General features: G+C 35.8%; 1 protein-coding gene across 1 annotated transcript in view; it reads right to left on the bottom strand.

Annotated features, from left to right (window-relative positions):
* The window catches only part of LNO1 (Nuclear pore complex protein), a 71,769-nt gene that overhangs the window by 30,551 nt on the left and 19,573 nt on the right, over positions 1–21,645 (bottom strand). The window contains exons 4-10 of the mRNA XM_010273626.3: positions 18,036–18,182; positions 15,217–15,341; positions 12,552–12,664; positions 10,319–10,458; positions 4,484–4,649; positions 3,112–4,342; positions 1,848–2,000 (exon numbers count right to left, since the gene is read on the bottom strand). Coding sequence (XP_010271928.1) covers positions 1,848–2,000; positions 3,112–4,342; positions 4,484–4,649; positions 10,319–10,458; positions 12,552–12,664; positions 15,217–15,341; positions 18,036–18,182 — 2,075 coding nt within the window. The remainder of the gene's footprint in view (positions 1–1,847; positions 2,001–3,111; positions 4,343–4,483; positions 4,650–10,318; positions 10,459–12,551; positions 12,665–15,216; positions 15,342–18,035; positions 18,183–21,645) is intronic.

The following is a 21,645-nucleotide window of genomic DNA, read 5'->3' as shown; positions in this document are numbered from 1 at the left end:
AATATTTGCTGATTTGCATTATGGTCGTTTGCTTACTTAGGATTTAGGAAATACATGAATGTTGCAATATTGAATTTTCTGATTTGCATTTTGCTTTATTTTGAAAATCTGAATTCTGAAACTTGATGGTATGCTATGCTGAATTGATTATGCTTAGTGTAATGTGTAGCTGGTAAGCAAATATAGCTTATAAAATAGTTTAGGTCCTTTAAGAAGTATAGAATTCTATAGATTTTATATTACAAAAGGGCATACTCTTTTGACTAATTAAATCATTACAAAGTGGCAAAATGGTTACACCATTTCAAGATGATTCCTTACTCTACTTAGGAAAAACATTTAAGGCATAAATATATAGTACCCACCATTGATATTTTAGCTAAAATAATATTTTGCTTTGTGTAATTTAGGGTGTATTCGATGCTGTGGTGTCAAAAAGTGTGGTGTGTTCCAGGCTCCTGGACCCCACCAAGGTAATGTTTGACACACCCCATTTGATGTTCTGTACTGTGGTGGTATGGTGTGGGCTGTTCTCAAACAAAGAAATAATTGTATCCCAGAATTTGCAAATATAAGGTATTAAAGCATCTACTATAACCTGAGCCATGTTTAGTTTGAAAAGAAAAGGTAGGGAAAGGGAGGGAAAGGTAGATAGAAGTGTACCAGGTTTCCCTACCTTTTCTTTCAAACCAAACATAGACTTATTAAACAATGCATAATCAAAAATATTTCAAAAGAGAAATAAGAACTAAAAAGTTTTTTTCTATGAATAAATAAGAACTTAAAAGTTATCAATAATGATAACAATTAATTTGAAAAAAGAAACTAGTAGTTTTAAAGAGCAAAGAACCATATTAAAATAAACTATTTGGATGACATCTATGTACATGTATATTGAAAACCTTAAATTGATATAATAAACTAATTAAAACTTGTTGAGAACAACATAAAAAATTAAGTCACTAAGGAATGTGTTGAGACAAGTTCCACTATGGTTCATATTAGCAATGCAGCACCCATGATCAGATATTATAAATTAAGCCCAATATGACAGTGGATACCATGTGGACAGTTCTAGATACTTCATATTATTTATATTATGTAAAGAGTATGTTTTAACAAATCATATATAAAATTATGAATGTGTTAGAACCTTAATTAAATTTAGCAATATATAAGCATTGAGAAAAAAAACTAGTAAACAACTCATGGTACAAGCATACTAATATAAAACCTTTAGTATCCATTTTGGGATCACAAAAATGGTCTTATCCCCATTTCCTGTACTGATGTCCACATTGTTATCCATTTGTGGGCATTGTAGGTTATTCTTGCTTCCAAAGCCCAACTGCAGCCTTCTGCAAATATATTACTCTCCCTCATTTAATCACTTAGGGAAAAAACTCCAAATTTTCCATGAATATACTCATTTTTAATATAGTCCTTTCTAGTGTGGCCACCCACCTATTCTTGGCTGCACAACACTCTGCTCCATACAATATTGTCAGCCATGTAAGTAGGACAATTTCATTATTGAGTCGAAACTTGCCTTGTGAATTTCCATAACAACCATTAGGTTCGCTAGAATTAGCAGTTTCTAACAGACTTTACTAGATTTTCCTCTAAGAAACCAAGGCAACAATAGTGATTGAAGTAATCTTATCACCCATCCAGATTTATTACAATGCTTTCCCTATTGCATCTAGTCATCAACAAGTTCTGGCAAGTAGAATATGCATGTTACGCAACCCAAGCTACAACATTAGTTTCCTAGGAGTATGAACATTTATATCCAAATCAGTAACTCGAAATAAAAAAGCAGAGCACAATAAAAGTATGAAACATACCCTCCATACTCTGCATCTATCCGAAAGATTATCTATACCCTCCTCTAATGACATAATTGAATCCTTCTGGGAGATTGTGCAGGCATCTCTAAAACCACCATCTTCTTCTATATGTGATAAAAGGGTATCCAGTTCCTTTACCATCTCCTTCACCTGAAAAACAAACTACAATATAAGAACAGAAAGATAGGGGAAGAAGAACACCACTCATATTGAAGAAATTAACACTTCCAAAGTATCATATAAGTGTAGCAGTTCGGTAAAAGACTACCAAATCATCTTCCCCAATAAGATCAAAGAAATCATTAACTCTCTAATAGATGAAGAATACCATCACCAAATTAGAAAATAAATAGAACACATTGAGACCAAAGAAAAAGAAATGATGATTTGCAGATACCAACATTTATAGGACCACTTGGATTCTCAAATAACTCTAACTCTATTTAATCAAGTTTTTGGACTAGCATGATTCATTTTGCTAAATCCCAAGAAAGATTTTCTTGAAAAAACTCAAGGAACATGCAAAAACATAATTCAAGAGTTTTTATTAATATTAATTTGACAGATCAAAGTAGAATCTAGAACCTAAAACCTAAAAATACAGAAAATGAACCAATTCATAGGGATCAAGGACAGGATCCAAAATTAAATGTTATGGACAATTCCAGAGGCCTACTGGGATGTAATGAACCTAGATTTCATGGAAATTATCAACTCACTAGGGTAATGATTATTAGATTAAGGTGGATTTCAAATTCCGCTTTTTCAGCAATATGGAATTTGGAAGCATGTGGAAGAAAAACCCTGCAAATTCTGTATTTTACCGGAACTCAAATTCTTCCCAAGAATAGAGTTGTAGCCTAATTTCAAATCCACTCCCACAATCCAAATGCAGCCTAATGAAACACCATATTGCAGTAACTTAAAGGCAATAGATGGAATAAAACAAGAAGGGTGCTAGCTCATATGGAAAGTAAATAACTAAGAGATCTTACAGCAAGACATTATAATCAGTATTTCAACCACCAATTTGATGGAGCCATCATGTTCCTATTTAGAAGTTTGTATGAGTCAGGCACAAAAAGTCAAAAAGAGGTTGATGTTGATCCACTTCTGTACTGGTAATATTATGAATAGTTCATCTAGTCCAACTAAGTTTGTAAAATTCTGATCAGAATACTACATTCAGAAGCATTGATTGAAAAAATAAAAATAAAAAGAATCAAGAGTTATCAGGGAATAATTAAGAACAGGAATTTACACTGCCAAAATGCTTTGATAACTCTGGATCAGAGTCCAGCACGCCTGAGGGTTGTGTTGTTCTAAAATTTTCCTTGGTAGGATGCAACTTATAGTTTAGAGACCTCCCTAAAACAGAATTTTCCTGTGATGAAATTGGTGAGCTTCGAATGGTAGGTTTTGATTCAACACTTCCTGTCCCAGTAAAAGCTTTCTGGCCTCCAGTTTGAGTGGCTTTACCAGATTCAAAGACAGAAAGTGATGCAGCAGCACTAGAATCCCTTGAATTGGAAATACTCCCACCAGATAAATCAGAATTTTCCTGGGATGAAATTGGTGAGCTTCGAATGGTAGGTTTTGATTCAACATTTCCTGTCCCAGTAAAAGCTTTCTGGCCTCCAATTTGAGTGGCTTTACCAGATGAATAGACAGAAAGTGATGCACCAGCACTAGAATCCCTTGAATTGAAAATACTCCCACCAGACAAATCAGAAGAAAAGCTATGGCTTCCAGCAAACCGAGTAGCCCCAGTACTTGCACCAGACTTTTCATACCTATTGCCTTGAACGGGACTAGAAGCAAATGATGATAATTTTGCAGTGGGGTCATTTGAGAACAAAAGCTTTCCACGGGACCATGATTCAGATGAAGCACTTTGAATGTTTGCTGATCCAACCATCTTAGGGATTTCTTTTCCCACCTCAGCACTTTCAAGTGGATCTTTGTAGCATAATTGACCAATGCTAGATGTATCACTTTGTGTCATCCCTGTCAAAGAATCAGTGTTTTTAACACCAGTTAAAGGAGCCGAAACAAGCGTTTGGCCTTCCATTTTACTGGGATCCCTAAATGCTGATCCAAATCCCAGCACAGGAGGCGGCTTCACAGGTACTTGATCCAAGGTTGAGCTTCGCTGCCAAGAAATCTGTAATTGTGAATTATCCAGGTTCTGCTTGACAGAATACTCATTATGCTGTCTATCCCTATCAGAGTTCTGCAAATTCTCTGGAACTTTAAGTTCCTGGCCTGGAGAATTCCGCTCAGGAAACTTTACAATGTCACTATGATTTTTGATAATTGCCCCCTGGGTTGTTTCCTTAGATTTAGAATTCAAAAGTGCCCCTTCTACTTTGTGCTGTTCAGCCGCTGAAGTTTTAGAGGAATCATATCCCACAGGTAAAATTGTCGAAGAATCATCTTCCTCGTCAGTAAAGGCAGAAGAAATCGGTGGTGCAACTGTAGTTTCTGTAGCACTAGAGATAAAACAGATTTAATAAAAAAAGAATAGAAGATTATTATAGAACCTTAGGCTAGGTGCAACTGGAGATGTAGGTATGTCATTGTACTGAAACAATGAAATTGATGGCAATATGAAAAGCAACATTGAGAAGTACCCTGCAACATGGAACATAACGAGCTTCCCTTCAAGGGTAAGACAGAGTAAAACGCAATATGGTGATAATTCTATCCGTTCCCCATCTCCCACCATGACTTTAACTTTCTCATACAAGGAGACTTTGTCAACACCAAACCCCAAAATCAAATTGTCATCACCATTTTCTGAAACAGAAGACAGCACTTAAGTGAGAATTTGAAAAGTTCTTCAGAGAAGTATTACAATTATCAAATAAATCATGAGATCAACTACAATAAAATGCCGAGGGGGAATATGAAGATCATATCAGAAGTCCTAAAAGTCAAGCACTGACCAGAATCAAGAATATAAAAACATGTGAAACAAAAAGAATGGCCCAGAACCATTCATTCAAAAATGTAACCAACTTGTATGAAGTAAACTTGTGATTGAAAACTGCGAGCCAAAACTTGAGATTCTTTATTAGCCTCAAGAGTCTTCTGCTGCAAAGCAACTGAGTGAAATTAGACCAAGAAACCACCCTGATGTGATAATTCCATATTTATGCAACCGAGTACCGACACTTCCATCAGATTGTAGTCAGCAATTTTCTTGACAATATTAAAATAACCAATTGATCAGTTGATCAACATACACCATACTGACTTTTGGTGGATATATAACCTTGGTTCACAGTTTCAGTATCAATGGATGTTTTGCAATGCAGAAATGTGGAAATTTTCACCAATATCACTAAGACATTAGGAAAATACAGAGAAATTAAGCAGACATTACTGAAATATTGGAATTTGTTAATAAAACTTCAGGGACTGTTGGGAGAAGTATGGTTGCACATCCCAAAAAAAAAAAGAAGAAAAAAAAAACATAGCAAACAATGGTTATACCAAATAAGAAAAGATAAAAATGATTTAAATAGGTACGGTTTTATTTGGAAAAGGGTAATGTCTTCTTGATTACCAAAAGCATTTAATTCATTACCATAAAAAACGCATTCATCTTTCCTGTAACTAGATGTTTTGGTTAGACTAAAAATCCCCTCTCTAGTTCTGTCTCCACTTTTTGCATTATAGTGATTCAATGAATCACATTCAAAATAGTAAACCAGTTCACCAATCAAAGATGCTAAAGTTCCAAGTACTTGATATAGATTTTGGACTAAAAAGATCACAAAGATAATAGAAAAAACTCTGATCAAGCCAAGATAATTGTTGTATTTCTCACCATATGTGCTCCAAGGGATACTTGTCTTTTTACCCATATTTTGTAAAATTGATTCTTATAAACACTATTGTTGGCACCATAAGTCGGTCTTTGCATCCACTCCATACACCTACAAGAACCCTTCTGCCATTAATTGGGCCTTATACTTCTCCAATGTACCATCTGCATTGTGTTTCAATAAAAACGCCCACTGGTTTTTTACCTTCTGGATGATCCACCAATTCCCACATGCCAATTTTATGTAGGGCATTAATTTTTTCCTTCATTGCATTTGTCCATTCAGGAACAGATAGAGACTCCACAACTTTTTGGGAATAGGGACGCTATCATTGGAGGAAAGGAAAGCATAGAAAGAAGGTGAGACATGCATAATGTGAGATGAGATAATTGATGGTACAAGATCTAACACCCTCCATTTTGGCAATATGAAGGCCCAAGTCACTAACAACAAAGGTATCAATATCAATGGGATTAGAGACATCAATAGGAATAAGAGTACATGGTTAAGGAAGATCTATCGGATTTGTCCCCAAAGAAGTTGTCAAGTAGATGATATTGGTTGCACAGCTTCAAGTTGCTCCACGGCTCTTGAACTCTATTGGCTCTTGCGACAACGAAAAAAGACACAAAAGGGAGGAGGATCAGAAAGAGGAGGAAGTTGAACCTGAACTAGTTTCTCAACCCTATTCTACCCTTAAGGAGAAATAGGAAAGAAGGCTTCATTCTCAAAAAATGACACATCAATGGAGACATAGTACTTACGTGAAGTGCAATCAAAACATTTGTAACCCTTTTCAGAATAAGGGTAACTAAGGAAGACATAGGGAGTAGCTTTGGGATCAAGCTTAGCACAAGTATGAGACAAATCACAGACAAAAGCACCAAAACCCAAACACACATAGGAAAAAAAACAAGGGGGCTTTAGAAAATAAGAGCTGTTGTGGGCCTTGTATTCCAACAACGAAAAGGCATGCGGTTGATAACACATGCACTAAATAAAACGGCATCCATCCAGAAATGTTTGAGGACATTCATGTGCAGTAACGTGGCCCAAGAAACTTCAAGAAGATGGCGTTTTTTCTTTCAGCAATGGCATTTTGTTGCAGAGTCCTAGCACATGAGCTTTAGTGAATGGATACACAACGAAGAAAAAAATTTAGTAAGGTCACCATGAAAGTACTCTTGTGCATTATCAAAATGGAAGATTTGCATCTCATACTGAAACCAGTTGAATACCATATGTTGAAAATCATTTACAAGTTTAAGCACTTCACCTCTAGAACGCATTGGATAAACCCATGTATAATGAGAGGAATCATCAATAAGTGTGATAAAGTTCTTATAGCCATTCTCAAATGGTAGAGTAACAGGACCACACACATTAGAATAAACAATATGGGAAGGGAAATCTAATCTTTTATATCTCAAAGAAAAAGAATTTCTACAATGTTTACTTAACTGACATGTAAGACATTGAAACTGAGTTACTGACACACGCTTGTAAAATTCTGGAAATAAAAGCTTTAAGGACTTAAAGGTCATATGACCTAAGCAATTATGCCACAAATAAACTTAACTCTTAAGAAACTAGCTCGTAGACTCTATAGCTGCAAGACTAGTTCTCGAACACATAAAGGCCATCCACCAAGTTCCCCACCACCAATCATCTTCTAGAGGCTAGATCCTGAAACACACAAGAATACGGAAGAAATGTCACTAAATGGTTTAAAGAGCAACTAATACTACTAATGGGCGTGTTAATTGGTAAATTAGGGACATGGAGCACATTTGAAAGAGAGAATCCAAATAACAAAGAGATAGACCCTTGACCAGCTATGGAGGAGAAAGAACCATCGACTTGTCTCACTTTTTCTCTACCAAAAAGAAGGGTAAAGGAATGAAATACAGTTGACTAACCAGTCATGTGATTTGAGGCTCTGGAATCAATAATCCAAGGAGATTCCGACGACTAAGAGGACACATGAAAGGCAAAGGCAGTGTTACCTGATGTAGACACAAATGAAGTTGAGGGGTTAAGACGATCCTAAGGTGTGCTCACAATAGAACCACTCGTTTGTTCCTGAGAAGCCATATTTGCTATGGTATACTTATACTTCTTACTGGATTTCTTACTCTGCTCCAGTGCTGGTTTCTTTCTCAACTCTTGGGCCCACTTCCACATGCCAACTAGATCCTAACAACTATCACAAGTATATCTAGGCCTCTAACAATGGGTGCACCACATATTATCCTTCTCATCTCCCTTCTTTGGGAAATCACCCTTCATTATAGTATTCACACCACCATTTGCTGCCAAGGCTATCGGCTCACCCTTATGAGCATTCATTGCATTTATTCTACTCTACTCAAACTAGATTAATCCATACACCTATTGGACGAATGGATGATCGTTGCTGCCTAAATAGGCTCATATACTAGGTCCAATCCAAGTAAGAAAAAAAAAACACTCGTTGTTGAGGTACAAGATCCTTATAGGTCTTAGCATCCTTATCACTCTCCCATTCAACACTCTAACAGCAACCTAGTTACTTCCAAATGGATGTAAAAGTGGAGCAGTAAACAGAAAGACTACGCCCCCCTTACATGCAGAAGGCTTTGCCTGCAACTGACAAATTCTAGCATAGTGTCACTATTCAGAGTGCATAGACTTTGCTTATTCCAAAATCTCATGAGCTGTATCTACCCACATAAAGCTCTACTTCATCAATGGCAACAAAGAAGTGACAAGTTTAAAATATTGATACAATACACCTTCTATCGGTATCAAAGGGTTCCAGTACAGGATACGCTACGACTATAGGTGTATCCTACTAATCGTGCATATCCATCTAATAACCCTTTCTATCAGTGTGTATCATACAATATCAGTCTATATGGTCCAATATGCACTAGTAGTCCGGTAAGGAGGCATATCAAGTGACAAGGTTTAAAATATTGATACAATACACCTTGTATCGGTATCAAAGGGTACTAGTATAGGATACGCTACGACTATTGGTGTATCCTACTAATCATGCAAATCGGTCTAATAATCCTTTGTATCAATGTGTATCCAGTAATTTAAAAGGCGCGCCTAGGCGCACAAGCAAGGTGCATTTCAGGGTATGCGCATAGGTCCTAGGCTCATGCTTGGTGCGCCTTGCACCTCAGCCCAGGCGTGCACCTTTTGAAAATTTGACCATTTTTTGCTTTTTTTATTGTAGCGGCTGGGCCGGGAACTCCACCCCGAACCCCCATTCCACACCCCTCAAGGCAAGCCTAAACAAGTCCATGTTATGTCTTAAATTCTTAGTTTTCACACAAAAAAATAATGATTTTATAGTTTTAATTACTTTTTAAGAAGAAATTTTATTAGGATGAATGAATGAGCAACATTACCAAATTAGGGGTTCTCGGAGCTTCGATGAGCGAGTGAAGCGAGCGAACCAGAGCGGATATTGGTGACTGGGTTTCAAAAATACAGAGATTGCAGGAGTCCCAACTACGTAGTTTAAAGTAAAGGGTCTAGGTTCCTTACCTTATTTCCTTGGAATTGAAGTTGCCTATTCTCAAGAATGGATCTTCATTTCAGAAAGGAAATATATCCTAGATCTTCTAGAAGATACGGATAAGCTAGGATCTAAGCCTGTTGACACTCTTGTTTACCCAAAGCATAGGATAGGTGATTGTAATGGTGAAACTATAAGAGATGTGGAGCAATATTAGAGACTTGTGGGGAAATTCTTGTACTTATCTATGACCAGACATGGTATTGCCTATGTTGTAAGTATCTTTAATCAATTTATGCATACACCTAAGACTACTCATTTAAAGGATGCAGAGGGGGTCCTTAGAATACCTCAAGAAGTTCCCAAGAAATAGGTTGTTGTTCAAGAAAAATGATCACCTAAAGGTTGTGAAGTTTACATAAATGTTGACTAGGTTTAGTCAGTTACTAATAGAAAGTCCACCAGTGGGTATTGTACCTTTGTAGGAAGTAACCTGGTCACTTGGAGTAAGAAGCGAAGTGTTGTAACCAGATCCAACGTAGAAGCTGAATATAGGACTATGTCCCATGGAGTTATAGAAATCCGATGAATAAAGAATTTGCGGGCCTCATGTCACTTTATTGTGACAACAAGGCCGACATTAGTATTGTGGCCAATCCAATACTCCATGATAGAATGAAGGACATAGAGGTAGATAAACATTTCACTATTGAAAAACTTGAAAGTGGAGAAGTGTGTACACCTAATGTTAGTTCCAAGGAACAACTTGTAGATGTGTTTACAAAGGGACTTCATCACTTGCAGCACAATGATCTTTGTGGCAAATTAGGCATGATAGACATCTATGTCCAAACTTGAGGGGGAGTGTTGTATTTCTTACCTTATGTACCACAAGGACAAACTTGTCATTTACCCTTATTTTGTAAAAATGATTCTTATAAACACTATTGTTGGAACTACCAATCAGGTTTTTGGCTTCCATCAATTCTCTCCTCATCTCCCTTCTTCTCTTATTTCTTGCTTTTATTACTGACAATTATAATAAATATGAATAGAAAGTGTAATTTTCAAAATGCAAGAACTAAAAATCCTATATGGTCAATTTTACAGTTTAGATGTTTCACCTTGAAGCTCAATCCTTGGAAGCAAATTATCGCGAGTGATATCAATAACTGATGCTTCCTTTTGCTCATCATCTAGCAACCAACTCATTAAAACAATATGCCGATCTGTATTCTTCCTATTAGCAGTAAGTGCAAAACCCCTGTTACAAAAGACAGTTGAATGTCAGCTCTCATTTCTTCACAAAACAAAATGTAATAATAAAAACAATCTAATATATGCATAATTGCATACACATATACAACAATGTAATGCATACATATACATATATGCATAAAGAGATGGAGTCGGATGGACATCATGAAATGTTAAAAGTACTAGAAATAAAAATAAAATCCCTAAATGTAACTACAAAAACAATCTAATATATGCATAATTGCCCCCACTAAGATTTGAAATTTATATAGTTATGGAACTCTTGAATAAATTTAAAATTTTCACAATTGCCCCCACTCAAATAAAGTAGTAGGGGTAAAATAAAATTCGGCTTCTCAAAAGGGATCTTTTTTAGAGGTGAATAAGTAAGAAATAAAGAAAAAATCTACAAGAATGACACCGATATCCCTATCCTATGTAACCAAGTTATGAAGTTTGGGGCTTAGGGTTTTACTTTTACCTTTTACGTTTTTATGTTTTCCTGTTCTTCCTTTTTTTCTCCTCATTTTACATCCCTCAACAGCTCAATCTTATCTTTCTACTTTGTCTCCTCAAAGTTAGAGATGACAGTTTTCCCTGTCCCTGCCTGGGCACTTGAACTCCACAACCTAATTGAGTTAGGGATGGAGACTACCTTAGCATGGATAAGGATGGGGAGTGAAGCCCCTGCCTTGCCCCAATCCCATATTATTTATTCTTTAAAATTTTTCATTTACTTTCAGTAAATCTTTTTCCCAAAAAAACCTTTAATTAAAAAAGTCAGGGATTTGGGTCTTCGATGGGGAACCCATCTCCATCAGGGATTGGGGAAGGAGGTAGACCTGTTCAAAAGCCAGGCTTCAGGCCTGATTTTACACTGTAGAGCCTGGCCCGTGAACAGGTCTAGAAGGAGGTTACCTTTCTCCCCAGTGGGGATCAGGGTCGAGGATGAAGCAGTATGGTCCCCGCTCCGAACCCACCCTATTATGACTAAGTTGATGTTATAATAATGTCTGCCCCCACTGATCAAAGGTCCTAGATCCACCACTGTTGACTGCATAAATGAGAATCAGCAATTTGGTACAAGTTGAAAGCTCTAAAAAGAAAAATGACTAAACAGATTCTCATAAAACACTTGACTACTTGAGAATCTATTATTTGAAAGCACATATGATCCTCTGCAAAGCACAAGCATAAAGCAGGAGTCATGTAGTTGCCCTCAAATAAGTGGGAAAATGATTAGTTTAATTAAGTTGAGTTCTGAGGTTTTGTATTAACAGGACATACATGATTCATGGTCATTTGTCAGTTACATAGTTTTTTTTTTTTTTTGTGATAGATTCATTTGACAGTTACATAGTTGAATATGGCCTCTGCTTTTTGTATAACTTCTTATCATTGGAGACATTGCCTTCTCATTTACATTAATACAAGTTGTGCTATCCTATAATTACATTTGGAGAACATTTAATTTAAGGAAAATAGACTAGCTGCTCTCAGTAAAATGATTTTTCCCTTTACCATCATTTTTGCAAGTTAAGGCTGTAACTGGATGAGATTCAGATTGGATCCAGCTACATCTGCATCTGATCCAATTATTAAATATTTGGATCCAAATCGAACATATCGCACTCGGATTTAATACACATTCATCTTATTGTGTTTGAAATGACAAAAAAATTAAAAAAAAAAACAATTATTTTTAACTTATACATGTATAATAGATGTATACAAATATAAAATATTAAACTTATCAGTTATAAATTTTACATAATTGTATAGAATATCTATGTATACATAATTATACTAAATATATATAAAATAATAACTTTTTTATCAGACTCAAATTTTGATCAGATCAGATGGGGTTAAATCCTCAGCCAATCCAATTGTTAATCAGATTCAAGTTCTAACATCCAAATCCAGGATAATTGGATTCGGAGTCGAACCAGGTAACAGATTTTCAGAGTCCATTGATGGCTCTAATTGAAGTCTCTACATCATGTTCTTTACTCACTGCAAATTTTCATGGCATTAAATAGACTCCAATTAGTTCCTCCATATTATATGATTATGCTATCAAGAATTGGTCTACTATACCATTTTTCCAAATAGCTGAAGAACAAATATGGTCCCCCTCCATAAGGTACTATATCATCAACAAAACCTTCAAACAAATCATCGAAGGACAGGACGACTTTTTCAGAAGCAGCCTGCAGAAAAGAAACACAGAAACATTCAATGACAAGGAAGAACACATACGAATGAAAGTATTGATATATAAAACAAATACAAAAATTCATCTTTGCAACCATCGGCAAAGATGAATTTGGGGGAATGTATGAGAAGAACCACAATATGCATGGAATGTATCAGAAGCTAAATAATGTGGGGGAAAAGCCCTTGCTCAGTTTAAGCATGAGAATGCAGGCTGTGAAGTATATTTTCCTTAGTTACCTCATAAGGGGTATAAATGTTTGAACCTTACTCTAGAAAACATATATTCTCCAGAGGTTTTACATTCTTTGAGTTTCAATCCTTTCCTTTTGTTTCAATGTATGAGTCCACTGGTACTAGTATCCGAATTAGTGCACTGTGCACAAGAACAAGAGTTATATGTGTATACCAATCATAAGAAAGCAACCTTAGAAGCTGAGCTCCCCCAAAATTCCGGTTCATTGGATTCAAGTAATCCTAATCCCAATTTTGATTATTCATTACCTGAATGGTGTTCATTTTTGCAATAAGAGTATAGCGCATTTTTTTTATCAATCAATAAGAGCAAAGGTTTTCAGGTAGTCAATGTTGGCAAAGAACCTGGCAAGATAGATAGATAGATACACTTGGCAAAGAACCTGTTGGTTGTATGTAGGTGTACACAGTAAAATATAGGGCTGATGGCTCCATTGAGAGGTACAATGCAATGCTTGTTGCTAAGGGATGCAAATAAATATACAACATTGACTACCTGAAAACCTTTGCCCTTATTGATTGATCAAAAAAAAAATGCCCTTTACTCTTATTGCAAAAATGAACACCATTCAGGTTTTGATATCCTTAACTGCTCATTTGCCTAACCCTTATACCAGATGGATGCCAAGAACACATTTCTAAATGGTGATATACAGAAAGAAGTGTGCATGAAGTTGCCTCCTTGTGTACCCATCCTTGGAAGTGAAAGAAAGGAGTGCAGATTTGAAAAATCAATATATGGTCTAAATAATCTCCTCATGCTTGGTTTGATGGATTTAGAGTGATTCAGAAGGTGGACTTTATACAACCACATGTTGCTCAAACTCTCTTCACTAAAAAAGATGGTAATTCTTTGACTATTAAATTGTGTAAGTGGATGGCAATCATGATAACAGGAAATAACATGGATAATATTATCAAGTTAAAGCAATATTTAGCTAAACAATCTGAGATCAAGGATCTTGGTGAACTCAGATGCTTCTTGGGGAGAATGGTTGCAAGGTCCAAGAAGAGAATATTCAATTCACAAGGATGATATATATACTTGACTTGTTAAAGGTAAAAAGGTATACATGGAGCTAAGCCAACTAATACTCCAATAGACCCTAATCACAGAATTTGTGGAATAATGGCTATGTGTTGACAGATAATGGGATGTGCCATTGAGGCTATTGTATGTATCTATGCTTGACTGAAACAGATAGATCTTAAGTGATCAATGTGGTTAGTCAATCTATACACCAGTTATGACTTCCTCACCTAGCAGTTTTGAATGTGATATTGTGATAGTCATCTCAAGGTTGAGACTTGTGACTCACAAGTCTACAGCATTTCATAAGAGAAGAGGCTTATGCTGATTGGTACTCAGGGTATTGCAAATTTATGGAAGGGAATACCGTTTCTTGATGAAGCAAGAACAATATATTGTTATGAGGTAATGTCACCAGAACTATTAAAATTGCCACGTTGAAGACTCTTACCTAAGCTGGCACTCAGCAATTCCATTTGAAGGCCCTACAGAGCTATTTCATGACAACCAAGCAGAAATAAATACCGCCAACAAGCCAATCTAGCATGACCATACAAATCACATAGAAGTTGACAGACACTTTATACATGAAAGAGTCACTAGTGGTTAGGTCAGTTTGCCATTAATAAAGTTCAGTGATCAGTCAGCTAATTGCATAACTAAGGGTGTTCCTTTCTAGAATGTGGAAGACAATTTATGCAAGCTAAGCATGTATAACATTTATACTTGGCTTAAGGGGAACTGTTATGGGATGCTACTACAAGGGCAGTTTTCTCTCATTGTTATATTATATTAATGATGGACTCAAACGTAAATTTTTTATGTTAATACAAAAGCTAATTAGATGGCTACGCCAACACTACTAATTCAAATTCTTTCATCTTTTCCTCTCCACTTGGACTTTCTCTTCTTTCTTCCACAATACTACCAGTCTACAAATCACAAGTAAAATAAAGGAAAATAAAGTTCATTGCAGATTGCCACATCAAATTTTTAATTCTAAATAGACATTTAACAATATCCAATCAGTGGAAAATAACTACCCCAACCGGAAAACAAAATTATGTTCAAGATAACCACCAAATTCCAAGACAATTATCAAAGCAGTAGTGAATTACAGCACATGTAATGCATTTTATGTCAGAATTTTAGGAATTTCCTAATGTGGCAATAAATGACAAAATTCAAAGAAAACTGACAAAAACAAAAAAGATCGTGTATATAAATGGCCACATGATTGAACAGAAGGGATCGTCTACTAACATCAACAATTTTGCCATTCCTGCTGATGATTACTTGAACCAGATAGCCTTCCTCCTTGCCATCTTCAGTCAATTGGAAGCATCCCAGAATGATACAATCATGACGTACCCACTTGATACAATCCACTGATTTCCAAGAAAAAACATAATATCAAAACTCAATAACATAACTCATTTTAAATTAATAATCCAGATTATGCACACACAGAATTGCCAAAGGTCAAATAATAAGAAAATAAATATATTAACAAATGAACACAAGTAACCACCTAGTACATTCAAAAGAGAAAAGAAGAACAATTTTAAGAGAAACCAAATACTCCATGTCCATGTCAAGATATAATAGAAAATCTAAAACCCACAATCTCTTTTTTTTTTTTTTTTGCTCAATTGCCTTACTTCAAGTAGCTAATGTGATTTAAAACGTATTACACTCCTGATTCTATGAGACGCCTTTGTGCCACACCTTTGAGGCAAGTCCATGTTGGGGTCTTAAATTCATAGTTCTTACACACAAAAAAATTATAATTTTAATAGCTTTTTAAGAAGATATTTAATGGGAAACGGATATGTCCAAGGTATCCATTTAACAAGGGATATGGCATTAAAAAGAAAGGAATAGCAAAACAGGATTCATGTAACCAACCCCATGTAGTTATGATAAGGTTTAAATGATGATGTTGATCATGCTTATAAATGAATATCAGAAACAAACTAAAACATCAACTAAAAGCATTCTAGTATTGACCAAAATGTAATGTATGCTTGCAAATAGGCCTCATTTTTGTCTTTACACAAACTGAGCATCAACTTTAAAGAATGATTCTGCATAGGCCAAGAATCCTGCAAAGCTTGTAATGAGCTAGACTATTTTAATCTTAGAAGTTAGAATAATGAATCTGAATCTGAATTCAGAAGCATTCGTTATCCATTTTTGCTTAACCAAATTAAGGGCTTGATGCAAGACACTCCAATATGGAAACATGATGGAGGGAGATTCTTGAGTGGTGGCAGCCTGGCTAAGAGATAACATGTAAGGAACGTGAAATTAAAGAATAAGATATGTATTGAGGGAAATTAGTAAGCTGGATCCAGAAATGATGGTAACTTTTTTAGTGGGTGCCTAGAAGTGAAAACATACTGACTGATGCTATAGCTAGGCAAGCAATTAATTGAGCTCAAATGTATTAGGGGAGATTCCTAGAGAATCTAATGTATAATTTTATGTGGGGCATAGGTGTTGGAAGGGTTAGGCCGAATTCATTGCTCAAGACATTGAACCCCTAACTCAATCAGTTTGGGCTCAGTTTAGGCCAAACTTTTACACCTAAATGATCATTGGATTCAACCACCCTATGAAAACCCAAGGATAATGGACTTATATAAGATAACGCCCATCAAGTAATCAGCCCTGTAATGGTCTCTTACACCTAACCATTTGGCTCATAATCATCAAAACACTGCCCACAAGGAAAGACCTCTTCCCTGACTGCAAAACAGTGTCACACTCTCTGCTTGGACAAATCTTGGGATTAAAACCTTTTGCAAACCATTTTCATAAAACACTAATATAACATATAGATACATTTTGCAAATCAAATTTCAAACACAATTGAAATTGACAACTGGCAGTTTAGGTTTCCATCAGAGAGAGTGGAAAACCTAATATTCACTTTGTCTAACAAAAGGGTCGATCATATCACTATAATCATTCACTCATGTAATTTCCCAAACTACCCCAACAGGTGCAAGTATTTGACCCTTGATGGATCTAACTGGTTCGTACATCAAAGGCACCTCAATTCAATACCTAATGCAATACCATAACCAAGTTTGGATTAAGTCCAATTTTCCAATTTTTCCCATCTATCTCCAAGGTACAGGGAATAACTAGAAATTGGTTCAAGTTCAATATTTTTTCAAACCACCCACTAGATGTGCTTGGGGTCTAACCCTAGCAACTAGACCTGTTCATGGGTCGGGTAGCCCGATGGCCCGGCCCGCACCCCGATCGGGCTTGGTCATGTAATTAGGCCCGCGGGCCTGACTTGGGGCCTAACACAGTAAGCCCGACTATGTTTCGGGCCGGGATCAGGATATGTCAAAAAAGCCCGGCCCGAGCTCGGCCCGGCCCAACTCAGTATTATATATTTTATAAAATATATAATATGTATTTTATATATTATATAAAATATATAAATAATATAATATTTATTAAAATATATATTTATAATTTAATATATACATTTTTTATTCTTTTCTTTATAATCTCTCTCTCTATCTCTCTCTCTATTCAGCCGGCCCATGAACAAGGTCTACTAGCAGCTGAGACAAGTTGTTCCACCAATTCAACAACACACCAGTGTCAACCTTGTCAAGATAGACTCTCCACATCTATCCAATGCTGAGAACATTCTAAACTAACATAAGCCTCGTAAGTGTTCAGTTTAAGAAGTAATTCACAAAAAACATACCAATTAGAACATAAAACAATAATGTATTTTATTCATTCACTAATAATGTTTTATGTACATCAATCTAATTAGAGCTAAGGGCATACATTGTCTAACAACAGGTAGCCTACCAAGCTACAATTCTTACTTGTACATATTGTCTTAATCTTTTATAAAATTACTGATGAAAAAAAAAAGGGTTTGATGCTATCTATCAATCAAAGTCAAAAAATTTCTTTCAAGAATAAAAGAAAAATTATCCACATTTCAGCACCTTTTATTTTGGATCAAGAATTGAGAATAACAAATCAAAGAAAGAATGAATTTAAAGGAAAACTAATAGATAAAATACTAGAAACAAGAATACCTTTTATTGTATATTTTGGATCAGCATCACCAATCCATGACTTGAACAATAATGATATGTGAAAAAGTTCTTCAAATTTGGATGACAAGATGCTTAAAATATTCTTCTTTGCAATAGCAACAAAATTGCCTTTAAAACTCCATTCAACTGTAGAAAAGAGAAATTAAAAGGATCTTGATTAAATATTGATCAAAAATGGTAAAAATTAAATGACAATATATATATAGATAGTTATATGCAGCACTAACTTAATAAAGGCATTACCAAGGACAAGATATAAACCAACTTAATTAACATCTATTTTCTTTCTAGAAGAGAGAGAGGAAAGAAGAGAGAAACGAAGAGAAGAGGAAAGGAAGAAAAGTGTTTAAGAGTCAAAAACATCAATTGGCAGCTCCCAGCTTCCTATTTGTATTAACATGATGTAAAATAAAAGAAAAGAGAAATTATAAACATGCCCTTGGCAGCCCACTCTAATAATAAGAACTTAAACAAAGAAAAGAACATGTTGACAGCACTTTAACAGCAGAAATAAAAAACTAATTCTAACAACACACCCTCAAGTTGGGTTGAATATATCTATCATGCCCAACTTGTCACACAACTCATTATGCCGCAACTATGAAGCCCTTTTGTGAGAACATTGGCTAGTTGCTCCTTGGAGTTGACATAAGGAGTACAAATTTCTCTCTTTTTCCAATTTTTCTCTTATGAAATGCTTGTCCACTTCAATGTGCTTGGTCCTATCGTATAGGACAGGATTGCTAGCAATATTTATAGTTGCCTTATTGTCATAATAGACATAGGATTGTGAACAATTATCCCAAGTTCCCTTAGAAGATTCTTTCAACCAAAGCACTTCAATGACCCCATGTGCAAAGTACTTGACTTTGCAACTACCCTTTGTTTTTTTGCTTCTCCATGTCACTAGATTTCCTTCCACAAATGTGCAATATCCACTTGTGGACTTTCTATCATCCACAACACCTGCACAATCAACATTTGTGTAGACTTCCACCTTCAGATGATTATGTTTCTTAAGTAACAACCTTGGCCCCGGATGCTTCTTCAAATACCTAAGAATCCTCTCTGTTGCTTCTATGAATTGGCTCAAGACCCCAACTGAATAAGCAATTTTTGGACGTGTCATGGACAAATAAAGCAACTTTCCCACTAACCTTTGAAACTATTTCACATCTTTCAAAGGTTCACCATCACAATTACCTAGTTTATGATCTACATCCATAGGAGTATCTGTTGGTTTTGCTCCTAACTTGTCTGTGTCTTGTAACAGATCAAGGACATAAAGATGCCCCTTTTTAAGCGGGCAACTTCAATTCCTAGAAAGTGCTTTAGTGGACCCAGATTTTTCGCTTCAAATTTGGAGGCTAGGAACCCCTTCAAACTTTGTATTTCTGAGCTCCAGTTTCCTGTAATGATGATATCATTCACATATACTATCAATACAGTAACATGTTCCTAACATCTCTTTGCAAAGAGAATGTGATCAAACTGACATTGTTTGAATCCTACTTGCTGGACCACCATATGAAATTTACTGAACCACGCCCTAGGAGATTGTTTTAAATCATAGAGAGACTCTTAGAATGCACACCTTATTTTCACTTTAGCTCATAACCCCAAGGGTTGAACCATGTACACCTCCTCCTCCAAATCATCATTTAAGAAGGCATTTTTTATATCCAACTGATGTAATTCCCAGTCAAAGTTTGCAACAAATGATAGAAGAACCCGAATTGAGTTCATCTTAGCTACTGGAGCAAACACCTCATCATAGTCAACACCATAGACTTGAGTGTACCCTTTTGCTACCAACCTTGCTTTGTACCTTTCAATTGTCCCATCTACCTTGTGTTTCACTAAAAACACCAAATTGCACCCTACTAGGTCCTCCCCCCTTGGAAGGCATTAATCTCCTCCTTCATAGCATCTGTCCATTCAGCGTATTTTAAAGCCTCTGTAACATTTCTAGGTATCGGGATGTTATCAACTACAGATAAGAAAGCACGATAAGAGGGGAAATGTGGTCATAGGAGACATACTAAGTAATGGGGTGTTTGGTAGTGCATGACCTAACTCCCTTTCTTTAAGCAATAGGAATGTCAAGGTCATCCACAACTGAAGTGAGAGTTGGAGTATCAACAGGTGGAATAGTACCTAGTTCATTTGGACTTACCTCTTAGGAGTCGAAAGCAAGGTTTAAAATGTCGATGTCGGTGGAAATGTTGGTCATCCAAATATAAGACACGTCAGAAATGTCAAAAATATTGTATGAAAATATTTGTAAAAATTATAAACATGGTAAAGACATTGTAAAATATGCAAAATATAAAATGGTATTTTATAAAATGATAAAAGAAGTATAGGCACACCTTTTTAAATTATTATCTTGTTCTAAATCATTAAACAAAGCTAAGAAACTAAGGTTATAGACAAAAGAATATGCTCGGAAGTTAACTTGTAAACCTTAAGATTCAGAGCTTCATGAAAGAATGAGAACTCATAAAAAATGTAAATGGTTGTAATAGATCAACCAAATAATCTATTATACAAAAAAGAAAAACTAATATTTAACTTCTTGTTTGAAATGAATATTGAGCTAATTCAAAGTGGTAATCATGTAAGTTAGGTGGACAACAACATTGTTACTTCACGTATCTACAATATTGTCACCAACTTATGTTATAATACTATCTCTAGGACTCCACATAGTATTGGTAGTGTTCACTAGGGAATATGTTGATTCTAGAAAAATTACATGTTGCTACCCATGGATGTGGAAATGGAAATATGTCATAGAAAGTATCTCTTGTACTCCACATAGTGCAAGTAGTGTTCATTGGCGAAATGACGATTCCGGTAAAATTGTATCGCTACCCATGGAAATGGAAATATGTTATGAAAGTACTAGGGAAATTGGGGACATTTTAAACCATGGTCTGAAGGTGTCGGTTGCTCAGTGTTTGGTGGCTCCACATCTTTGTCACATTGCTGATCTCTACAGCGTGTACGTTAGAAGATACGAAAAGGAGTATAATCAGGAATAGAGGGAAGAGAGACTTAACGGACCTAGACCTGGACCTAGACCTGCTTCTCCTCTTCCACACTACTCTCCCCTTAAGGAGAAGCTGGGAAGAATGGTTCAAACTCAAAAAAGGAAACATCCATAGAGGCAAAGAACTTATGATCAATGGGATCAAAGCACTAGTAACCCTTTTGAGTAGAGGGATAACCTAGAAAGATGCATGGAATAGACCAACGATCTAACTTACCACGAGACGAAAATAAATTATGGACAAAAGCACGACAACCAAACACTCATGGGAATGGAAAACAAAAGAGATTGGGGAACAACAATTGATGAGGGGCCCTGTAGTTTAGCACTCTGGAAGGCATGCAATTGATGACATAAGCAACAGTCAATACAACATCTATCCAAAAACGTTTTGGTACATTCATATGCAACATCATCCCTTGTGCAACCTCAAATAGATGTCTATTCTTTCTCTCTACAACACCATTTTTGTTATGGTGTTCTTGCACATGAGCTCCTATGAATGGATCCATTGAAAGCAAATAACTCATTGAG

The sequence above is a fragment of the Nelumbo nucifera genome, chromosome 7 (genome assembly GCF_055504915.1).
Source record: "Nelumbo nucifera cultivar China Antique chromosome 7, China Antique-T2T, whole genome shotgun sequence".
NCBI classification, from domain to species: Eukaryota; Viridiplantae; Streptophyta; class Magnoliopsida; order Proteales; family Nelumbonaceae; genus Nelumbo; species Nelumbo nucifera.
This window is presented reverse-complemented; position numbering and strand designations above follow the sequence as displayed.